Source organism: Crocuta crocuta, unplaced genomic scaffold, assembly GCF_008692635.1.
Source record: "Crocuta crocuta isolate KB4526 unplaced genomic scaffold, BGI_CrCroc_1.0 scaffold546, whole genome shotgun sequence".
NCBI lineage: Eukaryota > Metazoa > Chordata > Mammalia > Carnivora > Hyaenidae > Crocuta > Crocuta crocuta.
Genome location: NW_027527441.1, coordinates 460,015 through 486,946, shown reverse-complemented (window position 1 = coordinate 486,946; position 26,932 = coordinate 460,015). Strand labels below are relative to the sequence as shown.

Below are 26,932 nucleotides of genomic sequence, written 5' to 3'. Positions count from 1 at the left end.
TTTGATTGTTTGGTTTTCTGTCATTCAATGTTGCATTAAAACAACCATTTTTCCATAACTATGAATGGCCTCACTCTTGAAAACTGTCAGTAACAAATGAAAAGCGATAACACTTTGCAAAGCAAACCTTTCCCAATTCCCACTAGGTTTTCAGAAGAATCTGAAAACTAGTCAGAGGTACACATTCATACACAAATGTATCCATTGTTGGGGGGGGGGAGTTAAGAAACAATTTCCAAGCCTCATCTTATCTACTGTTTTCAGAAAAATATTACTAAACTTTAGAATGAATAATTTTTAGAAATTTTATAATCTAACCCTTTACATTTTTTCCTAGGAACAATAGATTTGTTAGTTTTTCCCTGATTCTTGAATTTTAATACAGTACAAGTTGGACGCCATGAAGGAAAATCTGGAAGTTGCCATAGTTTACAGAGCCTTTTATGTTCCTTTACTGGAGTAAAGAATTGTTTATATCTGCATCCACATACAGCACACGTGTATATGTATATATGTAGATACATAATTTTCTGTTTTTAATGTTTACTTTAGAGCACATTTAAAAATATAATGAAAGAAAGCAGTAAAAATGTAAATCCTCAGTAATCTCTTCTCACATATAGAACCATCAGACCACATTTGGCCTCTTATTTCCCTTTGGAACTGTTATGAGAACACGTGTCTCACGCTGCATCTAACTGTACGTTGTGTGTTTCTATTAAGGAATAAGGCCTGCTATCAGGAATATTATAAATATTCACTTAGACCTAATGTCAGAAGTCTATTTTGCATATGAGTCAGGTGAGAACCCAAATGGTGATCATTTTAAAAACAAAAACAAAATCTTTCCTCGTGGCCTTTGGAGATTTGTCACTTTTGTTGGTGTGGCTGAAGGAATGACTCCATCCCACGTATCAGAGTAAACATGATTTCTCCCTCTTCCATAGTATACAGAAAGAATCACTTTAACCCATGTTGTTAAACCAAAAATGTTCTCTTTCTGTAATTTGGTGGTTACTCTGTGTCTACATCTCCAAATGCTCTTAGTCAAAGTCATATAGAAACAGAGATGTTAGAGCCAATTAGGGCCAATGATTTTTTTAAATGTTTATTTATTTTTGAGAGCAAGAGTGAGAGAGAACATGAGCAGGGGAGGAGCAGAGAGAGAGGGAGACACAGAATCTGAAGCAGGCTCCAGGCTTTGAGCTGTCAGCACAGAGCCTGATGCGAGACTCGAACCCACTAACCATGAGATCATGACCTGAGCTGAAGTCGGATGCTTAACCACCTGAGCCACCCAGGCATAGGGCATACGTGTCAAAGTAAACTCTTCAAAATGTGAGTTCTGTTATTTTTTAAATATTTTAATGTTTATTTTTATTTTCTAAGCTTATTTATTTTGAGAGAGACACAGTGTGAGAAGGGGAGGCACAGAGAGAGAAGGAGGGAGAGAATTCTAAGAATTCCACACTGTCAGCACAGAACCTGATGTAGGGCTGCAACTCACAAACCATAAGATCATGACCTGAGAGCCCAAATGAAGTCAGATGCTTAACTGACTGAACCACCCAGGTGCCCCTTTAATGTTCATTTTTTAAAAAGAGAGAGAGAGAGGGAGACAGAGAGAGAACAAGCAGGGGAGGGGCAGAGAGAGAGAGAGAAACAGAATCCGAAGCAGGGTCCAGGCTCTCTGCTGTCAGCACAGAGCCCAACATGAGGCTCGAACTCATGAGCTATGAGATCTGACCTGAGCCGAAGTCGGACACTTAGCCGATTGAGCCATCCAGGCACCCCCAAAATGTGAGTCCTAATGAAGATATATTTAACTGTTCCTAAGTTTCCAACTTGCATTCCATGGTACATGTCATGACCTCAGTTGGAATGCCTTCTCTCTGCTTAAGTCTTTGTGCCAACTAGGCTAAAACGTGTTCTTCCTTATGATGTTTGCCATGAACCGCCCCCTCCCCCAAGGAATATCGGGCTGTCTTTCCACAGTGCTTCTGCGACATTGTGTGTATACTTCCAATATACTGTTTGTGTATTTATTGTTGGTCTGTCATTTTTTGTCTCCAATTTAGTGTGTGAGCTCCTTGTGTAAATTAACTGTGTCCTGTCCATCTTTGAATCTCCAGAGAACATTGGCTGACCTTAGTAGGCATGGACATATATGTCAGTTTTAAAAAATTAATATATTAAGGTAAATTGTGAAACTTTGGGGAATAATGAGTGTGCTTTTCAAAGCTCTCTGGAAACCTAAACTTTCTTGTTTGAGGAACCAAGAATGGCTCTTCACGTTTCCTTGCCTGTGTTGTAAGCATTATGTACCAATCCTCCACTCTGCAAAATTTAAGATCTGCTCAATGCAATAATGTCTTAGACTGACAATATAGAAGAGTGACACAGGTGAGGTGAACTATGCAAATGCAGCCATATATAAAACATTTCCATTTTTATTAGATATTGGGAAGAAGGCAGAATAGTTTGAGTTTATAAAAAGAAATCTCTCCTTGAGGCCTAGGGAAAGAGTCTGTGTTTCATAAATCGCATTAAATATTTGGTATGTAAAATTCCAGCTGTTAGACTGCACTCTGTGGGTGCCGTGCATCCCCTATCTAATTAAATAACCATATGGAGAAAAGCCACATTTCTGTAAACAAAAGCAAAGAACCCAGCTCTATTGTGTTGTCTTATATTATGTAACTTGGTTTCCCCCGTATGGCTTTCTGCTCTGACTTACATATTGCCAATATGACTTACATATTGCTCTGACCAATATGCCCACAGACGTTGAGTGGAATTTCAAGAACAATTTCTAAGGTGCCTTGCTTCATTTAAATATTGCAGTGGCAGGGGCTCTGGAATGCTATGAAATCTCCTATTTTTAATAACTGCTTGCCTCTTAAAAGGCGATGGTTTTGGGATCTGGCCAACAGGAGATCCACTGTGTATTATTGTCTGCTTTGCAGGTCAACCGTGTGCCTGGTGTATGGTATAGACACTTGCTGCATGTTTACTGAATAAATAAATGCTTCACAGCATGTTTTCATGGGGTTTGACCTAAGAGAGTTATGCTACCATACATATGGGTAGTAAATAGTAAAAACATGTTACAACCAACAGTTCCTATCATGAGGGCTCCAGGATGAAGATAATGGTCATCATCCCAAGGCTGAAATATGATATTAGTACAAATATTAGGATGCCAAGCTTGGGAATGGAAATCATAGAGATTGTAATTATAAATATGTTTCTTTTTTTGTAGAAATATATTTATTTTGAGAGACAGAGAGGGAAAGAGAGAGCTTGGGGGAAGGACAGAGAGAGAAGAAGAGAGAGAATCCCAAGCAGACTCTGGCTGTCAGTGCAGAGCCGAATGCAGGGCTTGATCTCATGAATTATGATATCATGACCTGAGCTGAAATTAAGAGTCCGATGCTTTACCAACCGAGCCACCCAGGTGCCCCATAAATGTCTTCCTTTTGCTTGCTGTTTTTTATCCAGGCGATGATGTCCAAGTGGTGGTAGTGGTGGCACATTGTATTTATATAACATTTAGACATTTGCTGTGTGTTTTTTACATACATTATTTCACTTTTAACATCACAAAACACTAATAACTTTCTCACTAATAAATTTTAATCACTCATTTTTTTTTAAAAAAAGTGTTTTTTGGGGGACGGGAGGATGTGGGGGATGGGCAGAGAGAGACTCTTAAGCAGCCTCCACACTCAATGTGGAGCTTGACTCGGGGCTGGACCCCACTACACGTAGATCATGACCTGAGCCAAAATCAAGAGTCTGATGTTTATCTGACTGAGCCACCCAGGTGCCCTTAATCACTCACTTTTATGAATGAGACAAACAGAACCTCATAATTAAATATTCACCCAAGGTCACAGAGGTGACTCAGAGTTTAAGTCAGGTTATTTTATTCTCAAGTTCCTCACTTTACCAGATGTAGTCTTTGTTTTATAGTAAGATTATTGGTTGGACACTGAAACAAATACGAATGAATGTTTTGTACCAGTGAGAACACAAGCATGCTTTGGAGACAGAAGAGGAAAAAATGAATGAAGTGTGTTGCAAATTACTCTTGGGGGAAAAGTACAAAAATAATTTAGAATTTCTCAAAAGCCATTAAAGCTCAGCTTCGTGTATACTCAAACCCTGTGCCCTGCCAGCATCCTTTGATAATAGTCCAGGGTCTTATGACTCCTCCTTTGGAATGACTCTGGCCTTCAGTGTGCCCAGTCCTGTTACAGATGAAAAGATCAACCTGTGGACTCTTGGCAGTTTTGTAGGGCTAAGCATGATAGAATGGCAATACCCTGACCCCAGTCTCTTTTTCTTTCTGAGGTTCACTGTCTCCTGATACACTACTTGTTATTTTTTTTTAAATTTTTTAATGCTTACTTATTTTTGAGAGAGAGAGAGAGAGAGAGACAGACAGAGCATGAACAGGGGAAGAGCAGAGAGAGAGAGAGAGACACAGAATCCAAAGCAGGCTCCAGACTCTGAGCTGTCAGCAGAGACGATGCATGGGTCGAACTCACAAACCATGAGATCACAATCTGAGCCAAAGTCAGAAGCTTAACAGACTGAGCCACTCAGGTGCCCCATACTCCTTGTTATTTTAATTGGAGTTTTAGTGGTTCAGTATTCCTGCTTAGAGATGAAACTATTTCCAAATGAAACATTGAAAAAGCTTTCTCATTACTTTATTCTCTAGCACTTACTCTTTGACTTCTTTGTTTTCTGAGCTTCATGAGGATGCCTCATCATTTGATTATAATTAGTTAAGCACTTTCTGTGCTGTTCTCTCAAAAATATTTTTCTTGGGGCACCTGGGCAGCTCTCAGTTAAGTATCCAACTTTGGCTCAGGTCATGATCTCATGGTTCATGAGTTGGAGCCCTGCATCAGGCTTTGTGCTGGTGGTGCAGAGCCTGCTTCGGATTCTCTCCCTCTCTCCCCCTACCCTGCTTGTGCGCTCATTTCCTCTCTCTCTCTCTCTCTCTCTCTCTCTCTCTCTCTCTGAAAAATGTATAAACATTAAAAAATTGTTCAAAAATATTTCTTTTTTCAAGATGTTTTCTAGACTGTGTCCATAATATACCTTTCTGACCTGGAATCATGTGGCACCTGGGTGGCTCAATCGTTTGAGCATCTGACTTCAGATCAGGTCATTATCTTGCAGTTGATGAGTTCAAGCCCCCCCATCAGGCCCTGTGCTGACAGCTTAGAGCCTGCTTCTGAATCTGTGTCTCCCTCTCTCTCTGCTCCTCTCTCACTCACACTGTCTCTGTCTCAAAAATAAATAAACAAAAAAAAAATCACAGTCTAGCTAACAGGATAACTGTGAGTGATCTTTAAGATGTACATTATACTTAATGGAAGTTGTGAGTTACCACACAGATAATATATAATTTTATATCTGCTTTTGGTCTTATGAACTGCACACTGCTCCCATAAGCCACACAATGAACGTATCAGACTTCTAAGGCTCCATTGTCGGAACTAAAATGGAATTGTGAATTGAGTGGAGTCCGAGACCTGAGTTCAAATGTGGAGCCCCATTTATTAGCTGTATGACTTTAGATGAGGCACATAACTGAAACATTTTCTCAAATGCAAAACTGGATACTTACCGTACCCAACACAGAGAATTTGTATGAAGCTTAAGTGACCTAATACCTGTAGAAGGCAAATCACAATAATCTCCAATCATTACTAAATGGCAGCTCTTATTTTTGCTCTCTGCCATCCTAGCTTCCATGTTTTTTAGTTCTCCAAAATTCGTTTTCTTTTTAAGTTTTTGTATTTATTTTGAGAGAGAGAGTACAAGCAGGGAAGGAGCAGAGAGAGAGAGCAAGAGAGAATCCCAAGCAGGCTCCAAACTGTCAGCACAGACCCTGATGTGGTGCTCGATCTCACAAACCCTGAGATCGTGACTTGAGCCTAAATCAAGAGTTGAAACTTAACCCACTGAGTCATGCAGACTCCTTGTCCCAAATTCTTTAACCCAGAGAGTGTTGGAATTTAATAAAGCGAAGCTTGGAGCTCTGGCTTTGTTTAAAAAGGAAGATCTAGTTGTAGCTATGAGGATTATTTTCTGCAAAAATAGCAGAAATTCTGACTATTAGTAGCTTAAATAAGTACGCTTATTTACTTTTAAGTTGTTTTTTTTTTTTTTTTCCTGGAAGTGGATGCCTCATGGTGTTATTTCAGCCTGTAGGTTTTCAGAGTTGGTCCCTCTCTGCTCCTCTCGTATGTATGTTTTTTCCTCTTGACCTACCCTAGTTAAGTCAGGGACAAAAGGGAGAAGGGACAGTACCCACCATACCTACTTATTTTATTAGAAAATAAGGGCTCTCTCAGATATTTTTCTGTTTATGACTCATTTGCTAGAGGGTTGTTAACATGGCCGTTCCTACCTGCAAAGAAGTAAACTGAGTTTATGATTTCTCCAGCCTCTACTGTAAAAGCAGTATGGGAAAAGGCAGTCAACTGGGTCATAGGGTCACCAGCATTTGTCACACCAGGTTTAAAACATTTCTCTGAATTAGAAGGCAGTGGCAGATGTATTGAGATTGTAAGAACACTGACCTTGGAGCCCCAAACTATTCGTGCTGTCTTCTATAAAATTATTTATTAAAGTAAGTTGCTGCTTCCCACCCACTTCAGAGAATAGGTGCTGTCAGCAACTTCCAGGCTCCTGAAAAGTACCCCCCTTCACTTCCTTTACTTCCCATCATATCCTTGTGGCTTGGAATCTCCTGAGAATTTCCTGGGCAATTCAGTTCTAAGCCACTAGGTGGGGTTGAGCATGGCAGGTATCCCCAGAGCAAGAGGGAGGTAGGTGACCCCCAGCCTTGTGGGGTAAGGAAGAGGTATCTTGCTGGAGGTCAGCCTGCTGGGAGAATCCAGCCTTCTAACAGCACAGAAGCCATCTAAAGAGCAGGAATTTGATCCTGAGCCCATTGAGGAACTTGGGGGAGGGGAAGTGGGGTTCGGGAACAGTGTTAGATAAACACCACTCCCAACACTTCACTATACAAAGCAAAATCAATCAATCAGTCAGTCACTTATTTCTTTGTTGGAAGGATACAAATAAATGGCGATACATATGCAAATATACCTATGATCTCACCTTCCTACTGCCACCCATTGTTTCTTTGTTTCATGGAATCTGCCCTTTTCCTATACATACATGACTTTGACATGACTTCAATAATAATTAAGATGTAATGTTACAGTCTGCTCTTTTTTTTTTTGTCCCCCTCCCCCCCTTCTCTGAACATTAAGATTGATCGATTCTTAATGGAGATAGCCAGGACACTTACCTACATACTTTTCGATTCCACTCTCCTGCTCTGTTTCAGATAAAAGCTGAACTTGTTACTTTATTTCAAGGGTATTTATTAAAATAGCAGGGAGGTAACCTAATTGCATTCAGATGTCTCTCTTGTGAATTGGATAGTTTGGACTTGATGTATTGTATGACCTAGTGCCTTTGTCATTTATTTATTCTGAATAAAGGTGGCCTTACTGTTTATTTAGAGATGGTTATTTATGATGCACCCCACTCCCATTTTAGGAGTTACTTTGGAAATTCATGCATTGTTACTAGTTAAATAAAAATGCATCATTCAAAACGTATGCCTGAGGCTGTTCATTCACCGTAAGGTTTGGATATTCCTTACCAGGTGACCCTTTCCTGCAGCAATGAATTACTTGGACAGAATTCGAGGCCCTGATGGGAGTGGGAGCTGTTTGATGTCCATATAAAATCTTTTAATACCTTTGTCATTTCCTCTAATGCATGGATTTACAAAAGCCTGAGGGGACTTAGTATTTATGGAAGATGGAAATTGGCATGAGCAGTCAGTAACAAAATGAATTAATATATGATCTATTTTATGAAGTCGATTGTACATGTAATTTAGAACTTCAAGGAAAAAAAGATCTCTCAGATTCTGTCCTGACCCTTCTTATTTCCATATGGCATATATACATTTCATTTTCTGAGTGACTTCATTATACTTTTAAGACAAAAACCATTTGTTCTCTTGCTATTTTGGGTACATGTTTTACGATGAATTGTTGGTATTTCCAGTTACTGTTACTTACACATGAGCTGGCTTTTCGATTACAAATGCATTTTAAAGCTCCTAGTATCATAAGTTCTTTGTTGTATGAGGTTTTTCGCCCCTTCAGCTGATGTATTTAGTGGAAAAAAACAATTTGGAGAATCAAACTCTTGTTTTAATTCATTGTGGTGGCACACATGGTGTTTGTTCCCGTGGGCAAGGCATATTTCTCCCAACTCAGTGTCTTTTATTTTCTTCCTCACACAGAAATATAATTATAGGCAATAACACCTTCTGTGTCCTGGCCCCTCACCCTTTATTTGCATTTCAGAATGCCTCCTACATCTTAAAGTATTACCCCCTTAATACTGTGGCTTCTGTTTACCTTTGACAGTGCTTACTGATGTAGGTTATGAACTTGAATGCACATAGTAAGAAACGCTATTTGTTGTCCTATGTCAGAAGACGCACGATGAGCTAGGTTAGGTCACTGGAAGCACCCTGCCTCTTAGGCTCCCTCCTGATGAACTGGATTATTCTTCCAATGCTTTTGTTATGCCTCTTTCCAGCTTCATCCTAGAGACTAGTTTGCTTTGAATGTGAATAACCCTTTCCAGGGCACAGTTGACCTTGGTACTGAAATTCTTGCTTCTTTCATTCTTTCCCTGGAATGGCTGTGGAAGGCACACATGTTCCTCTTGGTCATTTCCACAGTGCTTCATGTTCAGATCTTGCTTCCGTTGACTTTATGCTGGTTTCCTGGGACTCACGTCCTTGAGAAATGTAGTGGAGAGGGAGTGAATCAAAATCTTGGCTTCTGCTTTTCCCTTTTTATTTTGCTTCTCTCTACTCATCAGTTCCCTAAATTTAGGGGAGAGTCATGTCCGTGTTTTTTTGTCTTTGAAAAATGTAACTATAGGTCCAGAAGTAAAAGTTAATGGCTATTTTAGTGATTTGTTTAGTTCGTAGCCTTGAAAGTAAGGCTCACAGTATATGGAGGGAAGTGTTGAGGGCAGAGAATTTTTTAGCCATAGACAAGCAGAACAAAAGTTCATTCCTTTTAGAAGGTTGAGTAAATTGATGAGGTTTTGGAGAAAACTGTGTCTAAGATAGAATGCCAGCCTATCTCCAGTTTCATAGGTAGAGAAAGCATTTAGATTTTTTTAACATGTCTTATGACTATCTCCACCAACATTGTCATCATCCATGCTCATTTATAGGAGAACAAAAGCTATTTCCAGCATTATTTCAAAGTTTTGAGGCAGCTTGGGGCCCATGTTGGGGTGTGCACTCACTGGACTGAATGTTAAGAATCAGTTGCTCACCCCACAGATACTTGACTCTGTTCTTGCAGCAGAGACCTGCAGACTCACAACTCTAGTTCAAGGGAGTCTCCTCACTTGTTTAGTGACCCTGAAGGTGTGTCCAGCTAAAGGTACCATATTATATGGTTCAGCCCCTGGACAAGGAGTCATCTGGCCAGGCCTTATAAGCATGCTGTATTCATATAGTGCAGTGTTTCTCAAGACAGATTCTCAGAGCTTGGGTGGGCTGTGCTTTGCATCCTGATACGTGTGCTGTCAATATAGACAGTGTTCTAATGGCCTCTTTGATTTCGCAGGAACTGACAACAGTGAAGCCCTCCCTGAGTCCATCCCCTCGGCTCCTGGGACATTGCCTCATTTCATAGAGGAGCCAGATGATGCTTATATCATTAAGAGCAACCCCATCGCACTGAGGTGCAAGGCGAGGCCAGCCATGCAGATATTCTTCAAATGTAATGGCGAATGGGTCCATCAAAATGAGCACGTCTCTGAGGAGAGTCTGGATGAGAGTTCAGGTAAGAATGGGATGCGATCCACAGATCCTCACATTGTGATATTGCTGGGGCAAAGTGTGAAAGCCACCCACCTGTTCTTTATTTGAGGTCATGTTAACATCATCCGGGAATATAAGATAAGGTGCAATCGTATGTTTACATGACTCCACAGCTCCTTGGCTAGTCTACTCCACTATGGTACACAGGCATCTTAACACCTGATTTGGGATGGAAGTGAATAATATTCTCACTGGAAATGCAACCAACCAGTCACTGCTTTCATTGTCTTAATTCTAAATATTTTTAAAGGCAGATCTTCCAAAAATACCTTTTTAAATTGCATGATTTCAGTTTCTCAGATCTTCCCTCTTAGTTATGATTCTTGGGTATTTCCTTCTCCAGGGTTGGTGGTTTCTGAGTATTCCTTAAGTTCTTTTGATAATTGGTAGAGCTCACATTTGGTTATCAGATTTGAATGGGATCTCCAGCATGAAATAATTTAGGGACCTTCTTTATTGGTTTGGCTAATATGGCTGATGAATGGTGATGATAAGAGTAATGATCGTTACTAGCTGGTGTTTATTGAGCACTTACTGTATACCATGTCTCATCTAAACATTTGACAGATGTTATCTCACTGTCCTTACAACAGCCCTTGGGGATAAATCACACCATCCTTACCTTCTTCTAGATGAGGAAACTGAGACTCAAAGACATTAGGTAAACTACTATAGGCTTGTGCTGGATCTGAAAGCAACATCATTGGATGTAACACTTCCAAAATTTTAAGTTGTTAAATTTTAGTGTATAACAGAAACTGTATATGCTTTTGAACTTTGGCTCCTCAGGCTACCTGAAAATGTAGCCTCACCGTAAATCCAGTCTGCTCTCACCCTGAATTATTGATTTTATTAGTCCTGACTCATTCTCTAGATAATAGATTTTGAAGAAGTCAAACAATCTGAGTATAATTAGGAAGTTTCAAGCCAGCTTAATTTATTAACTATGCACCACTGCTATTCCATGTTAAAGGCCTTTCTGAGTGTTCAAAGGATGCTAAAATACAAACACTGATCTCTGGGATTTGATAGGTGGAAGTCCATTATGCCCATAAGTGCACTTATCCTTTGGAGGATTAAAAAAAAGATTATGTCTAATTAGTATTATCAGGAAAGGTGTGGAAGCATTCACATTTGAAAGGGACATTGATGACTAGGTAATTTAAATAGGAGAAATAAATGCTAAGCTAAATGGAAGTGAGGGGTCTCAGTATCCTGGAGGTCAATATTAGCAAGTGAAAGAAAGCTTAGTATCTCTTCACCTGGAAGTTTGATTGGTTGAAATAGAAAATTGGTGTGGAATTGCAGCTGGTGGCTCACAAACTTCATTCATTGGAGGGCTCAATAGGTCTTAAATAGGAAGTGAGTAGTTCGTTACTTTTATGAATATCTTGCTGGTGGTGGGGATCGATTATATTGACGTATGAGAATGCAATGGCTGGAGCTCTGCTTTGTGGTATGAATCTGCACAGGTGTTTGGAATGGTAAGAAACAAGAATGGACAAGTCAAGAGACTTGGATATTTCAGTTGAGGGAAAGAAAAGGTCTGCTTCTAGAGTTGTGACCACAGAACTAAGAACTTGATTTCTGGTGTGAGAAGCACTTTAACAAATCACACTTAATAGCTGACTAAGGGGGGCGCCTGGGTGGCTCTGTTTGCTACGTGTCCAATTCTGGGTTTCAGCTCAGGTCATGATCTCTCAGTTTGTGGGTTCAAGCCCCATGTCGGGCTCTGTATGCTGAGAGCATGGAGTCTGCTTGGGTTTCCACCTTCCCCTTTCTCTCTCCTTTTCTTACCCCTCCAAAACAAATAAATAAAAAGAAAATAGCTGACTGATGGAATGAATGAAGAAGATGGAATATTAATCTCAAAAGAAGCAGAAAGGGGGTGCTGTTGATGTAAGTGATTGCATTAGCAAAGAGAAAAGGCTGAGATCATTGGACAAGCCGAATTTGAAATACTTAGAGCTGTAGATCTGGAGTTTGTCTTGTTCAGAGATAGAACAGTAGATGTGGTAGCCATCCAGAAATAAGGCAAGGAGGTGAGTTGTCCAGAGACAATGGGGAATATGAAAAAGAAATTGATCTGGAGAGTGACTTCCTTAGGAATCAGGAAGAGGAGTATCAGCAGCTAACAAAGAAACAAGCAGATTCCAAAGCAAAAAGTGACATATAGTTCAAAAAGATCTTCAGATAATAATCCTGTTACTGCCTGGGAATCAATAAAGAAGGCAGAGAACTAAACATATACATATATATATTTTTTTCAGTGTTAAACATTATACGATTCTGAACTCATTTGAGGTTGCAGTATAAATGCATAACTTCAAAAGGTAGAGAAACACCTAAAACCTTTCACAATTCCATCTTGCACTTCGGAACCATTATGAGGAAGGAAAAAATGTGCCTGTTTTAGATATGTTTTTCTTGCAACCAAAAGCATGCTTAGAATTCTGGAATCTAGATCGCAGAACTAGAAGGGACCTTTGTGATAAACTAGCAGCCCTATTTTACAAAATAAAAATCTTCAGTTTCAAGAGCTACAACTAATTTATGGCATAGCTATTTCTAGAACCCAGATCTCCTGGTTTTTGCTTTAGATATATTTCCTCCTCACTATGAGCCATCATTACATACAGATCCCTGTGCTCTCCTTCCTCATCAGAATTTTCACAAATTCCCTTATTGACATAAGGATGGCTTTCAGCCCCTGGCTCATCATTTTCCATCGTGAAGCTGTTTCATATTTCCATTTCCCAAGTTTATAATCCCATAGTTATTCCTTTGGGATTTCTTTATCCCTCATCATTTCTGCCGTCTCTGTGAAGGTCAATCCTTTTTTCTCTGTCATGTTTCTGGTGCTGTTAGACAAGAGTTTATAGCAACTGAATATATAGAGACATCTCTAGGATTGTAGGTATATAGTATATTTCTTTTTTTTTTTTTAGCATTTATTTTTTAGAGAGAGAGTGTGTGTGTGTGTGAGCAGGAGAGGGGCAGAAGAGAGGGATACATAGAATCAAAGCAGGCTCTAGGCTGTGAGCTGTCAGCACAGAGCCCGATGCGGGGCTTGAACTCACACACTGTGAGATCATGACCTGAGCTGAAGCCAGACGCTTGACCGGCTGAGCCACCCAGCCACCCTTAGTATCTTTCTTAAAATGATTTATCATAATCCAAGCAAAAGAGAATGACAAATCCAAACTCAGTGTCAATAAAATGTCTGCATTGGTGCTCCCAGGTTGGGATCTTGGATTCTCCTTGCACTTGCAGAGACTAAGTCATGAACAAAGCACCCCCATTTATCTCGGTGTGAACACTTCAAAAGAGGACTCTGAAATCTGGGAGAGGGCGACAAAGGGAACAGCATAACAGCATTTGCCATGTGAGCAAAAGCCTGTAAGACAATGGGAGAATGTGAAAGGCTTATATATCTTATATTCAATTAGTCCAACTGGAAAAGACTCAAATACCAGTGGCTCAGTGAGGCTCTGTTTTATTGTCCGATGTTTCTGGCCTAGATTTTGTCCAGTAATGAACTCACAATAGCAGAATCCCATTGGGTAAACTCCTCCAAATGAAAGATAGGAAGAACATTGAAAAATGGCCAAGTATTTTTTTTTTTCTACCAGTCCTAGAAAATCCTATATCCATTCTCATTCAAAGACCTCTTGATAAGTATTGCAAGCCAATTTAACACTGCACCCTCTTGTAATTTCACAACATTCTGTTTTGTTATTGCTTCCCCCTTTTAATTCCCCTAGCATTGCTAGGCAACTCCATGTCTTGCAGATAGCAGCCTTGATTACATTCTCTGTTTCCATGTAAAAGTCTTCCCTCTCCACTTAAAGAAAAAGAAAAAAAAAAAGACCAATAAAAAGTCACAAATTTCAAAGGAACTGGGAAGAACAAAAAAAATCATAAATGACAAAACCTGAAGAGATTATATACCAATTTTTGGTTGAGAAAGAATTTGAATTTTAACAACTACCTTTTTGAAAAGAATTTAATAAGTACAACCTTTTCTTCCAAGTCATTTTGATTGAATCAATAGAAAAAAAAAAATGTCTCTCCCTAAACAGTTTTCTTCTGTGTAGTTAATGAAAATCGCTGTCTACTGCACACTGCAATTATGTTTCCTAAGCTCTGTATTAATAGCAGAATAGTGGAAACCGGAGCAAGATGAGTGGAGATGGTGTACGTCAAACCAATACATAAGTGCAATTAAGGTTGGAAGCAAAATGGCCTCAGGTATTGAAAAATAGATGCATTTCTTCCCTTGGGTTCTTCAATGCGGAATTCCAGAACAGGGCTTGCGTGGCTACCTTTACAGACTTAATGGCTTTTGATTGCATCTGTAAGACAATTCCTGCTGGTCCAGGAGGAGGGAAGGATGCCAAGAGGCCAAGGATGCAGGACTACATTTGAGCAGAAGCAGAGAGTTGTCCATGTTCTTTTAAGAAGTTGCTAATAAATGCTTATCTATCTTTGGCCAACATAGTCTCCATTTGAACACTCCCAGAGAACCTTGATATTCTCTTTACTTAAGATTTTCTTTCTTCAAAGTCCTAATGGGAAATGCATAAGGCCCAGGAGTGTTTGGAGTAGACACAGAATCTTTTGTATTTTCCAAATTGGAAGCAATAAGTCCTTTCAGTTGTTAAAGCCTGCAAACTGCCTTTGGTCTTTCTGGTAATTTGGCCCCGTCATCTAAGAGTTCAAATAAGAAGAAAAAGGATTGTGTGTTTTCATGCAATTTAGCTCAGAAAACCCAGAGCTAGAGTTCTTTCCTGCAAAAGGCACAATTTATTTGACGTGAGTTACTGTGTTTGCACAGACATGGCTATACCTCTTAGTAATGTACACTTTCTGTTCTCTGCACAAGCGAAGGGGTCCTCTTTCATTTGTTTTGCCTCATTTCGTTTGGAAATATGGGAACTTTTCTTCCTTGTGACTTCTGCCTGTTAACATCTGGAGTTGAGGGGTAATCCCTACCTAGGAATCACACCCTTGAGAAATGGGCAGAGTGCTTAGTAACAGAGAAATTAAGAGATTTAATGTAATAAGCAGGCAGACGTGCGTGTACGCATGCACACACATGCATGCGCGCGTGCACACACACACGGAAAAGAAACAAGAACCAACAAAACCCATCCTTGGCAATCAAGGTAATGTAGCCTGTGGGAAGCTTGAGTTATCAATAAGCTAAACCACTTCTTTATTGTTCAATAAAAACAGAAGTTCCCTTAACAGCGCTCCGTGGCTCTTATCTTATTCTACCTTGGAGGTATTGAACTCTAATGAGTGAAATAATGTGTATTCCAATGTGTTATGGGAAAAGTCTCAACTCCGGTAAACTAATATTTTTCTTCTTAAAGAATATCATTTCAGAGCTTTCATTGTGTGTGATTTCCTTTTTAAACAACTGGAGTTGCTCTCTGGGGATAAAAGGTTAATGGATTGTGTTGAGAGAAGGGAGAAGAATAGGAATAAAAATGTATTAAATCTTTAAAGTTTGTGTCTAAGAACTTTGCTGTGCTGGTGATGGGGATTTGAATATAGTTTTTTCCAGAAAACCATTAATTTGAAGTTGCCTTCAATGATTCACAAATCACTGAGGTACTTTTGGGAAGCATATATTTTAGTCCACATAACACAGAAAAAACCCATCTCTCAAGTGTTCCATTGACAGTTTGTGAGTTTAAAACTCACTTGTATAGAAATGTTCTCCCATCCCACCCCAGATTTCATCTTGTTCAATACTGTGCCTCTCAGAGAGGACTGACATATTCTTGAAAGGTTTTCATGAAAATACTATGCATTCTTTCCATAACCTTGTGACAGAGTATAGGAGATCTTGTCTCTTGTATCCAGTTGAACCTTACCTACAAAAAAGTGGTGGCCTTTTGCACTCACTCCATCCTTAGCAGAGAGAGAGAGCAGCTCACCATTTATGTAATTTAATAGCAATTCCTGATAGGGACCAGAGATTTGTCGTAAACACTAAATTCTGTATCAATGCCTTTGGACATTTTCAGCTTTTTTTTGTTCACACAACACTCAGAAGCATGTTTATTTGAAGTAGGAATTATAAGAATCTAAAAGAAACCCTGAAGACCATGTAGCGCTTAAGAGCATGGGTATCGGTGTTAGACGATACAATGTTGGTTTGAAATCTAGCCCCTACTTTCCAAGCTTTTAGGTACATGTGTTACCTAGCCTCCTTCCACCTCTGTTTCCCCAGCTGTAAAATAGCAATAATTTAATCTATTACATAGAACTCCCATGAGGAGTACAGAGTCTCAGGGCTTAGTGTATATACAGCAAGTGCTCAATCCAGGTTAGCCTTCAAAAGGATAAACCTGAAATTGCTCATTATTATTCTTTTTTTAATGAGGAAAGTGGCTGTTGATTACTCTTCCAAAAACAATAGAAAATTATGAAGTTTTATAATTTCAAATAGACAGAAGGGCCGGTCTTATTAACATGCGAGTAACTGCCTTGCACCGAATAACTTGTTACTGGCTTGCAATTCATTCCTTCAGTTTACATTCTGGCTGCATGTTATTCTCTGAGCCAAGGGTAGCACCCTGGGAGGTAGAGGTTTTATGATGTATGCCCTGCCCTCAGGGCATGATCTACTACCTGGAGGTAATTTGAGTGACCGCAGGAAACAGAAGTCACTTATCCAGGCAGCTGGGTTGGACATCATGATGGTTGTCTACCATGCTGTGAGTGTGATGTCCCAGTGAGTCATTTACAGGGTGCTGTCCTCTAAATAACCCTACCTTGTCTACTACTGGCTCTAGAGTTTCCCTCTCTCTGCTATCAGACAACACTATCAAGTTAATTTGCTTCCCTCTGCCAGACACCTCTGTACTGATTAATTCTAATCTCTGGTGTGGAAGAAACTGGAGAGCTTGAGTGTATTCTTAGTTTCTGTACTTAACTCTGAACTTGTGCTTCTGAGGAATACGTGGAGTGGTTATTATCTAGGGGAAACTAAAGAGTATTCATTAGGCATCGCACACATTCAAAGGATGACTATTTTTTTTTATCAAAATACATTTTAATCTTGTTGCTAGGATGAAGTGGCAAAAGACATTTAGCCCTAATTAAGCATCTGCCAGGAAAATGAAATACAGTTCTACCTTTTAATTATCTACATTTAACTTACTATTTTCAATAGCATGTTGGCCTGAAGATATCTAAGGTCCCCAAAGGAATGGAGGCACACTTCTGTGAAAATGCTTCCCTAATATGTCAGACTTTTGAAACTTTAAATAGGTGTCCGATCCATGTGTCCTTCCCAGAGCCTTGCTTTAGACATTATGCTGACTAGGTAAGGAGAGAGCCTTCATGTTCCAGGTAGAATGGCATCCACCCCTAGAACCTCTTGCTGCTGAGGAGGGGTAAGCAGCCCCTCTCGTGTGGTCCTGTGGCACTTCTTATGTCATGACAGTTCCCATACTGCCTTGTCTGGGAAGGTTGAAATGTCTCCCCCATTTAGCATGTAAGCTACTTGAGGGCAAGAATCTTAATCATCTACTTTGTCACAGTATCGTCCGCACCCGGCATAGTGGCAGGCACAATATGGTACACTCAGTTATGTTTTTTAATTAATGTACATTGCAAACTGTATAACATCTCTGATGTATTTCCTATGATATGGGACCTGCGACGAGGTAAGCATAGAAACAGTAACATGCTGTTAAGATGAAATAAGGTAATACATGTGATGACCTTAATAAAAATAAAGGGCTATAAAAGGGTGTAATAATCAACAATGATGATAATAACGCCTTTCAAAATATGGGGAAGTTTCTTGTTCAAGCATTTTTTAAATGTTTATTTATTTATTTTGAGAGAGAGAGAAAGAAAGCACAGGTGAAGGATGGGCAAAGAGGGAGGAAACCAGAGAATTCCAAGCAGGGTTCATGCTCAGTACAGAGCCCGATGCAAGGTTTGATCTCAGGACTGTAAGAGCATGACCTAAGCCAAAATCAGGGCTCAGACTCTCAACCAACTGAGCCATCCAGGCACCCCAAAGCATATTTTCTAGGCTCTAGCCCTGGACTAGTAAGAGGCACATGAACAACACTCACTTGTAGAAGTGGTGGACTTCCTTCCTCCAGATGAATGGGTTGTTTTCTGTCTCCTCTGGAAACCATGGGTAAGGATGGACTATCTCACAGTCAAATGCAGGTCTCGGAGGGGACTGAGATACCTAGGTAGACAATAGTTTATTAGAGAAGTCTCTTGAATATGAGGCTGTCGCTTTTCAAGAGGACTTTGATTTTTCCTTTTTCACTCCTAAAGAATTGAGGAGGGCCCTGTGCCACTCATGAAGTTGCTTTGGAAATAGTTCTTTGGAACTTTGTCTTTGAAGAGGAGTTTACTCATTCTCTTAGTTTATCCCCAATCATGAACCATTACAATGTGGAAAATGACCCATGAGGTTGATGAAACACAGAGCTAAGCTGCCCCCAAGGAAAGGGCACAGAGCCTAAGTTGAGAAGACAATTCACCGAGGCCTAGTTTGCTGGTTTCTTAAGTCTATGTGGTTTTGTGACACGAAAAATACTCCAAGGAGGAAGAGAGATCTTTGAACTTAGTAATTGAGTTTAATAAAGCCATGCATCCTGCTATAGAGAACTTCCAAAAGATTGCGGAACATGAAGTGAGGAGGGGTGGGAAGCATTGGGGAATGATGTCAAATTCTTCCCCAGGTGCCCATCAGCAGGTGTATCCGAGAGCAGGCTGGCAGCAATAACCATGGCAGGATGCTGCTGATGAGCTTTGTGCAAGTGTGATAATGAGCAGTAGATAAAAGGTGTGGGACAGCTGTTAGGCACTGGGTTGCAGTGGGCATGGTGCTGAATGCTAAATACTATTCTAGACTTCTTTCTTTGCTACAGAAGTCAATACTAAGATATAGAGTCCCCCTTTTCAACATTAGCCAGGAATAAATGATTTGCCTTCTTTTTCTTTCACCATTTCCTTCCTGCTGTCTTCTGTATTTCTCTTCTTGGAACACTAACACAGTATACCTTCAATTAGTTTGAAAATTCTGTAACTTTTAGTCTCCCTACAGGATTAGACCTGCTAAGAGTAACTAGTGTTTTCTATCTGATAAATAAGGGGATTACAGCAATAACTGCTGTCAGCATTTTTCTCATTTAAACAAATAAAGCTGACAAATGATGAAGGTCTGTGCTGCTCTGTTATGTTTAGAACATGCAGAGCAATTATTCATCTGCTGCCAACATTAGTTTCTGTACAACTGAACCATCCAACAGCGTCGAAAGCTTATTAGCATATCAGTCCCATAGTCATATTTTTATATTCTGTAAGACGCTAGTCCATAACAAAGGCTGATGGTTGTAATTTACACAATAATTTAAAGGGTTGGACTTTTTCGTGCTTATTAGAGTTACACAAGTTATCAGGTGCAGTGCTGCCTTTATTTATGTGTCACCTTCCGTTTGCCTGGGATTTCTGCTCCTCTGTCGCATTTCTCCTGAACAAGTTAGCTACTGTCTCTTGAGATGTTGAAATAGATGGCCATCCCTGCAACACTATTGGATGAACTTCAGCGGAGGGGAGTAGGAGGAGGTTTCCTTAAATAGAGCTGCTTTCCATGGATGTTTGTCACGTGTGCACTTTGTGTGTGTGTGTGTGTGTGTGTGTATTAATAGAGCTCTAATGGAGATTTGAGAGAGAATATACTATTTAAAACTTTTTTGTTCAATAGAATTATTTCTCGTTATGGTAGAGATAAGTATAATAGATATAAAATGCTCATGGTTTTCCAAGGGTTCTCCTAGAGAGAATGATTTGATTAGACTGAAGACTTCATGTTAGAAGAAAGGTCTAATCCAGACAGTGTATTTGGCTGGGGTGTGTGGGGGTTATGTCACTGTGGCCTTTTATTTTTAGATTTTTTTAAAATGTTTATTTGTTTAATGTTTGTTTATTTTTGAGACAGAAAGAGAGAGAGTATGTGTGGGGGAAAGGCAGAAAGACAGAGGGAGATGCAGAATCTGAAGCAGGCTCCAGGCTCTGAGCTGTCAGCACAGAGCCCAATTCAAGGCTCGAACCTACAGACCATGAAATCATGACCCGAGTTGAAGTTGGGAGCTCAACATACTGATCCACCCAGGCACCCCTATTTTTTATTGTTTTTAAGTCTATTTATTAATTTTGAGAGAGAGAAAGAACATGCATGTGTAGATACAAGTGGAGGAGAGGCAGAGAGAGAGGTAGAGAGAGAATCCCAAGCAGCCTCCATGCTATCAGCACTGAGCCTAATGCAGGGCTTGATCTCACGGACCATAAGATCATGACCTGAACCAAAATCAAAAGTCAGATGCTTAAATGACTGAGCCACCCAGGTGCCCCACTTGTGGCCTTTTCAAGGGGCCTGCTACCCTAATGCAGTCTGTAGGAAAACTACACTGTGTTTGGAAATAGTTGGTTTGTATTTGTTTGGTTTCTCCAATCCAGTGGGAAAGCCCCTGTGAAGGACTTGTAACTGAGCTGTCCTAATGTTGCAATTGTGACTTCAGCATTGTGCTTTCACCCACAATCTGAAGGAGGGGTTGCAGACTTCTTGACATGGGGTAAGATAAGGTCGGACTTTCATGGTGACAGTCTGTGGTCTATGGTTTATGCTTTCCCCAAATAAACATGCATCTGTCTGTCCATGTGTACATGTTTAGTTTCTGTAAGTGATGCTCTGACATGCTGGGGTCTTGCTCACCTTGAAGGGACATCCTGCCAAAGGGCTCCCTGATTCCTGGAGAGAGCAGACAACTTGCCTGTGAGAGTGCCTTCTATATGCAAACCAACCATCCAGAGCCCAGACCCCTAGCCACTTCTTTTATTAAGCTCTTATACTCTAGGGCAACATTGCCCTTTTCTCATCTCAGGACCAGCTACCTGACAACTGGGGACAGCCATTATGTCCCTGAGTTCACTGAAATGATTCAAACTAGACAATTCTACACCTGTTTACTGGGTCCTGAGTCTTCCCATGGAAACCACTAAAGGCTCTTTCTTGCCCCCATTTTCCAGTGCCCCTTCTGCCTCCTACCTTCCCCAAGTGGCCCTGCATGCTGTGTTTTGCCTCTTGTTTCTGGGGATTTGTGAGAGTAAATGTCTCCTTTCATGACCGTCATTTCCGTTGTGTGTGTGGGTCTTAACCAGACCTCATTAGAACAAATCCTAGGTTCCTTTAAATTTTTTTTTAATGTTTTATTTATTTCTAGGAGAGAGAGAGAGACAGTGTGAGCAGGGGAGAGTCAGAGAGAGAGGGAGTCACAGACTGAAACAGGCTCCAGGCTCTGAGCTGGCTGTCAGCACAGAGCCCGACGCGGGGCTCGAACCCACGAACCGCGAGATCATGACCTAAGCGAAAGTCGGACGCTTAACCGACTAAGCCACCCAGGCGCCCCGTCCTTTAAACCACAGTGGTGCCTGGACTAAATCATAGCAAGTTTTGACATTTGGATGGACGTTTCTAAAACTCCCTGTTTCAGAATCATGAGAGTCCTGAACCATTTTGAATGGTGATTGTCTTCATTTCCACCTAAAGGAAACTGATGACATAGATGCTTTAATGAAATGGGGAAAGTAAAAGAAGAAAAAAAGGAATAGAATTGCTCCCCATTAGCTTGAACCCATTTGTGACCACTCAAACCTGTAGAATGCTTCTCTGATGAGACCCCTGATTACTAAATGGTGGGCATATTCTGTCTCCCACGTGACACGTCTCTTCACTGTGACAGAGCATCTCTGACCTCTGGGTACATTGATTTGATGTTCTCTCTCATCCCTTTTACTATTCGATGGTAGATAGGTAGGATCATCCACCATTTGCTTCAAATCAAAGAAAAAAGTTTAACACAAGCCCTCGTCTCTGAAGTTTCCTTCCTTAGTTTTGTTTTATTTCACATTATTTTCCAATCCCCAGCATGGGCGACCACACTCTGCTCTGCTTTGTCCCTAACCATCCTGTTTTGTTCTGCTGCCTCATTTTTATTCTCCTTTTCTCTTCACCTCCCAACTCTACCTCCTCCTTGCCCTCATCCTTCCACTCACACTTTTTGTTTCTTTAAGTGCAAAGACAAAAACAACACCATCAATAAAAACACCTGTAGGGCTTCTCTGGTATTCCATGTGGGACTCAGACTTTGAGAACCTTACATCCCTGCCAGGGTAAAAAAAAAAAAAGTGTACTTTTGCACTTCGCACAAACAGGGAAACATGGATTATCACCTGTCAACAAGATGATTTTCTGTGTGGTACCTCCTAAAATTTGAGGAAGTGTAACTTCAATTGTATGTGGTGATTTATGTGGCCATAAAACTATCTGTCATCATACACTGTCAATAACATGTTATTGATCAGGTAGAAAGGAATGTCTCCTCAGCCTTGACTGATGGCACACCTCCGTTCTTGTTCTTTAAATCCTACCACCACCCAAGATATAATCACATTCCACCTCCTCCATCATGAGCCGCTGGCTCATCGGATTGTACTGATGATTCTTTCCCATGAATTCCTTTTGAATTTAAAGGAAAAAGAATAATTATGCACGTATTGTTTCTTTAAATGTTCCCTGTGTTAGTCTTATTTCCGTAATTAAGTATAAGCACCTAAAATACAGGCACAGAATTTTAATTTTTGAGAAGGATGTGCACATGATGCTGGTTTTGCCTTAAGACTGATCTAGATTCAAACTTTGAATCTTCCATTAAGAGACTGTGTAACCGCAAACAGATGACTTAGTCTCTCTAAGATAGTTCTTTTGTCTGCATAGTGGAGATGCCATAGTTTGTACTGCATCAGTGCATTGTAAAAATGTAGTGAGTGAGTAAGTTGAGGGCTTCTATGATGCTAGGTACATACATGGAATTCAATAGACATGATCTCTTTTTCTCACACACTGTCTATCCCAGAGAAAGGCACAGCCTCAGCATGTCTGGTGAACAGAGAGAGCTTGCTGACTGTCAGGGCTGCAGTCCTGCCTGTGATGATTGAACTGATATGGCTAGTGATGCATGTCCCCTTTCATTCTTGGCACTGTATGCAAGGTGACTGTTCTTCCCAAAGAAAGAAGGCCAGTCCTCCTTGGTCAGAGGTTTGGAAGATACAGTCCCCCAGTAAAAAGTATCAAGTACATTTTCTAACTCTTGGGAGGATGCAAGGTAATTAATAATGATAATAATAATAATTGAGAGGAGGCTGTCCTAGTTTTATCTTATTTTGCAGGTGTAGCCTTAACTCCTTTTTCAGTAAGAGCCTGCCCGTCCTTTCCCTCCTCATGCCATTGCTCTAGTGGCCTTTTTGGGCTGTCTCAGGGCTTTGAGACCAATGAAGTTCAAATTGTCTGCATTGTATTTGTTGTCTGAAGTCTTTGAAGCCAAGGGTTGGCCTTTCTCTGGTGTCCCAGCCTGTTCACACACATTCCCTGTTCCCTCTTTCTCCTGAGCCACACTGCTAGATGCTGGCGCACTGCCATACCCAGGGATAGGGCCATTTTAGAACCACCTGGAACTACATCTCGGTCTGTATGCTGAGGCCTCTTCAACTTCTAGAATCCCAGAAGTTAATTGTGGTACTGCATTCCTCACACTAGGCTTCACACCAAGCAACACAAAGAAAAAGCACTAAGTCGAGGTACTGCGAAAATTATTATATGGTATCGGAGCCATGTCAGTTGGTAATACTTCACCCTCATTCTTTCTAGCTTACTCAGCTGTTGGAATTTAATTAGCAGCAATATATTATTGTCAGAGTAATTAAAACCTAGCCTTGATTAAAAACAGAATTGTTTAATTAACAAGAGAAGGTTTGTTAACTATCCTTAACTTTCTGTTTGAAAAATATTAAGATTTGCTCTGTCTCCCTATCAGGCTTGAAGGTCCGGGAGGTGTTTATCAACGTCACCAGGCAGCAGGTAGAGGACTTCCATGGGCCAGAGGACTACTGGTGCCAGTGTGTGGCATGGAGCCACCTGGGGACCTCCAAAAGCAGGAAGGCCTCTGTGCGCATAGCTTGTGAGTACATTCTGGGTGATGTTCTTGTCCAGTTCAGACACAGACTGACATGGTAGGTTTGGACGTGCTGGGTGCTTCTGCAGAATATTCATCAGAGGACATCCAGGAAACATCACAACTGTCTCTCTCTCTCTCTCTCTACTGCATTTACTCTTTATTTTTTTTTTATTTTTATTTATTTATTTTTTATTTTTTTAGGAGAGAGAGAGAGACAGTGTGAGCAGGGGAGGGTCAGAGAGAGAGGGAGTCACAGACTGAAACAGGCTCCAGGCTCTGAGCTGGCAGTCAGCACAGAGCCCGACGCGGGGCTCGAACCCACGAACCGCGAGATCATGACCTAAGCGAAAGTCGGACACTTAACCGACTAAGCCACCCAGGCGCCCCAGCATTTACTCTTTAAAGTTGGATTTTAAATGTTTGGTCCTTGCCTCTGGAGTACAATCAGCAAATCAGTTTGGCTCAGAGATTCTGCCAAGATTGTCAGACTGCAGATGTCTCAACATTGCTTGGGGAGGGGGCAGGAAATAAATGGTTCCTGAGAAAAAGAAATCCATGTAACTGGGTTCTGCTGTCCGTTATCACTTACAAAGTTCAAGGGCGCATTGATGGGAAAAGGTGAGAAGTGACTGTTTACTGCACTTTCCAGCCAACCTGCAAAAATCAGACATTAGAGAGGAAGGGATTTGTATAGCCTGCTCTTCATTCAACCTCTTGCTTCTGTATCTTAATACATGGAAACAGGTTTTAAAACTCCATTTGTGTGACCCACGTAGAACTCCAAGAAGGAAAAAAGTAGTGGGGGAAGAAGACGAAAATTGCTTTTCAGGAGACACCAGGATTTCCTTATCATAGTTCAGCATCAATGTTTTTATCATCTCAGACATACTTAGAAGGACACAAACTTCCTTTCTCCTCCCTCAAAATGTCTTCATTCCCCTACCTCCATTATCCCACCCCAATGGGTCCCCATAAAATTTCCTTTGTGAGCCCAAGAGTGTAAAAGCTCCTCCAGAAAGAAATTGAGAGGATGAAGACAGACTTGGTTATTGTTATTTTATTCAAATGATGCCTTCTGAGAGTGTCATAAAGAATACGGGACAAGGGGGATTTATTTGAGGGCTCAAGGAATTCATAGCAGATGTCGATGGTTTTAGGGATCGAGAAGAGGAATGAATTGCTATTTGCAGAAATAGTTATGTTTCTTGGGAAATGAAATCTGCTGCTCAAAATACACATTTCACCTTCAGTCTACTGGCAATTGGGGAGGCCCTTTCCTGGATGTTGACTGGGCCCTCATAGGCCAAGGAGAAGAGGTCATTTTGTAAGCTGTGTTCTTTGATGTAAGAGCCATGGGGAACCGGTGTCCTGCAGTTATTTAGTTAATTTTAGCCGACAAATACTTGATGACTCTAAAGCAGCAGGCCATCTGAGAGAGGGAATATGTTTGATGTTACCCTCCTTTAACACAACCAGCTCTGTGATCCTTGCACAGCTTCAGCTAGTCGGTGTATTTGACCCTCATCAGGGTGAAGCATATAATTTCCCAGTCTCTCTCTGGAAAAAAAAAAAACAACAAAAACAGAGAGAGAAACCAAACAGCATGGGGGATTTCAACATGGCCTCCCTCAATTTGTGGCTTCTCCACATCACTTTTCCTGTTTCCCCTCTTCCTCAATGCCTCTGAGGTCCAGGTGACCTGTGATTTACTATAAATAGCATCACACTGAGCTGTCACCTCCAGTCTTCCTCACCTCCATACTTGCTCATTTAATTTCTGATTATCACCAGCTTGTTAGAAAGCTCTGGGGGGGTTTCCCCTGGCTTATAAAGTTTGGTAAAGAATGACTCCCAACTCCCCTTTGTTAATTTCCCATAGCCTTTGATCATGTACGCTGTGTCCTTCCAAGCAGCTGCTGATTGTTCTGGAAATCAGCCTCACTTCTCTGACATGTGCCTTCGTTCCTGTCGTTTCCACTTCGACCATGTGGACCACGGTGGTTAAGACCCCAGCAGACACCACAGTCCTGCTGGTTACTGGCTCCAGCTCTACTCCTTAGTTTTGTGATGGTGGACAATTTATGCCTCTCTCTGTGTCTTAATGTCCCCAGTGATGAAAGGGTGCCTACTTTATAGAATTATTGCAAGCATTACAGGTACAGGTAACTAGAAAGTATTTCAAATTTTACCTGGCACAGAGTCAGGCTTATCAGTCATGAGCTATTTGAGCCTCCCTAAAATAAGCATCACTCTTTAGGAGGTGTGTTAATACTTGCTAAAACTAATTGCACTGAACTAAAATTGTAGTGGCTTAGTAAATTTTCTGCAGATTATGGCTGATATGGACTCTTAAAAATCCATGCTAGGGCAGCGCTAGGATCTAACTCTTCCAAGCATGATAAGATCAAAGGATGTTACAAGTGAAAAAACCCTTTTCTATCATTTCTTGCCTTTTTTAGAGTCATCTGATGCTTTTGTGGTAATAATCACACCAGTCTCTTCAGGGATTAAAACATCATTTTCACATTCTTGCATATGATATGCACATGTGAATATGGTAAAGATGTGATTTTTAAGGAAAAAAGTTAGCATTAAACCCTATATTATGCAATTACTGTTATCTCCTGTACTTACAACATATTTTTAATTTCTTCCTATGTAGCAAGTGACAGATTTTTTAATTTATTTAAAATTATTTATGCAAGTCAAGACATGATTTGTCATTAAATATTGCATTTGACTTGGGGACCAGTGTACATTAAGATGTAAATTGAAATTTAACTATGTTTAATGCCATTAAGCACCAAAAGTGGAGGGGGAAAAGTGCCTTTAGGACCTTGCTTGAAATTCTTTTCATTTGCTTGTAGGAAGAAAAAAAAAGCACTTTTTTTTAATAACTTTCATG

At 40.5% G+C, this 26,932-nt stretch overlaps 1 protein-coding gene across 1 annotated transcript in view; it reads left to right on the top strand.

Annotated features, from left to right (window-relative positions):
- The first annotated feature begins 9,364 nt into the window (after positions 1–9,364).
- Positions 9,365–26,932, top strand: part of UNC5D (unc-5 netrin receptor D) — a 236,217-nt gene continuing 218,649 nt past the window's right edge. The window contains exons 1-3 of the mRNA XM_077760653.1: positions 9,365–9,524; positions 9,711–9,929; positions 23,887–24,030. Coding sequence (XP_077616779.1) covers positions 9,365–9,524; positions 9,711–9,929; positions 23,887–24,030 — 523 coding nt within the window. The remainder of the gene's footprint in view (positions 9,525–9,710; positions 9,930–23,886; positions 24,031–26,932) is intronic.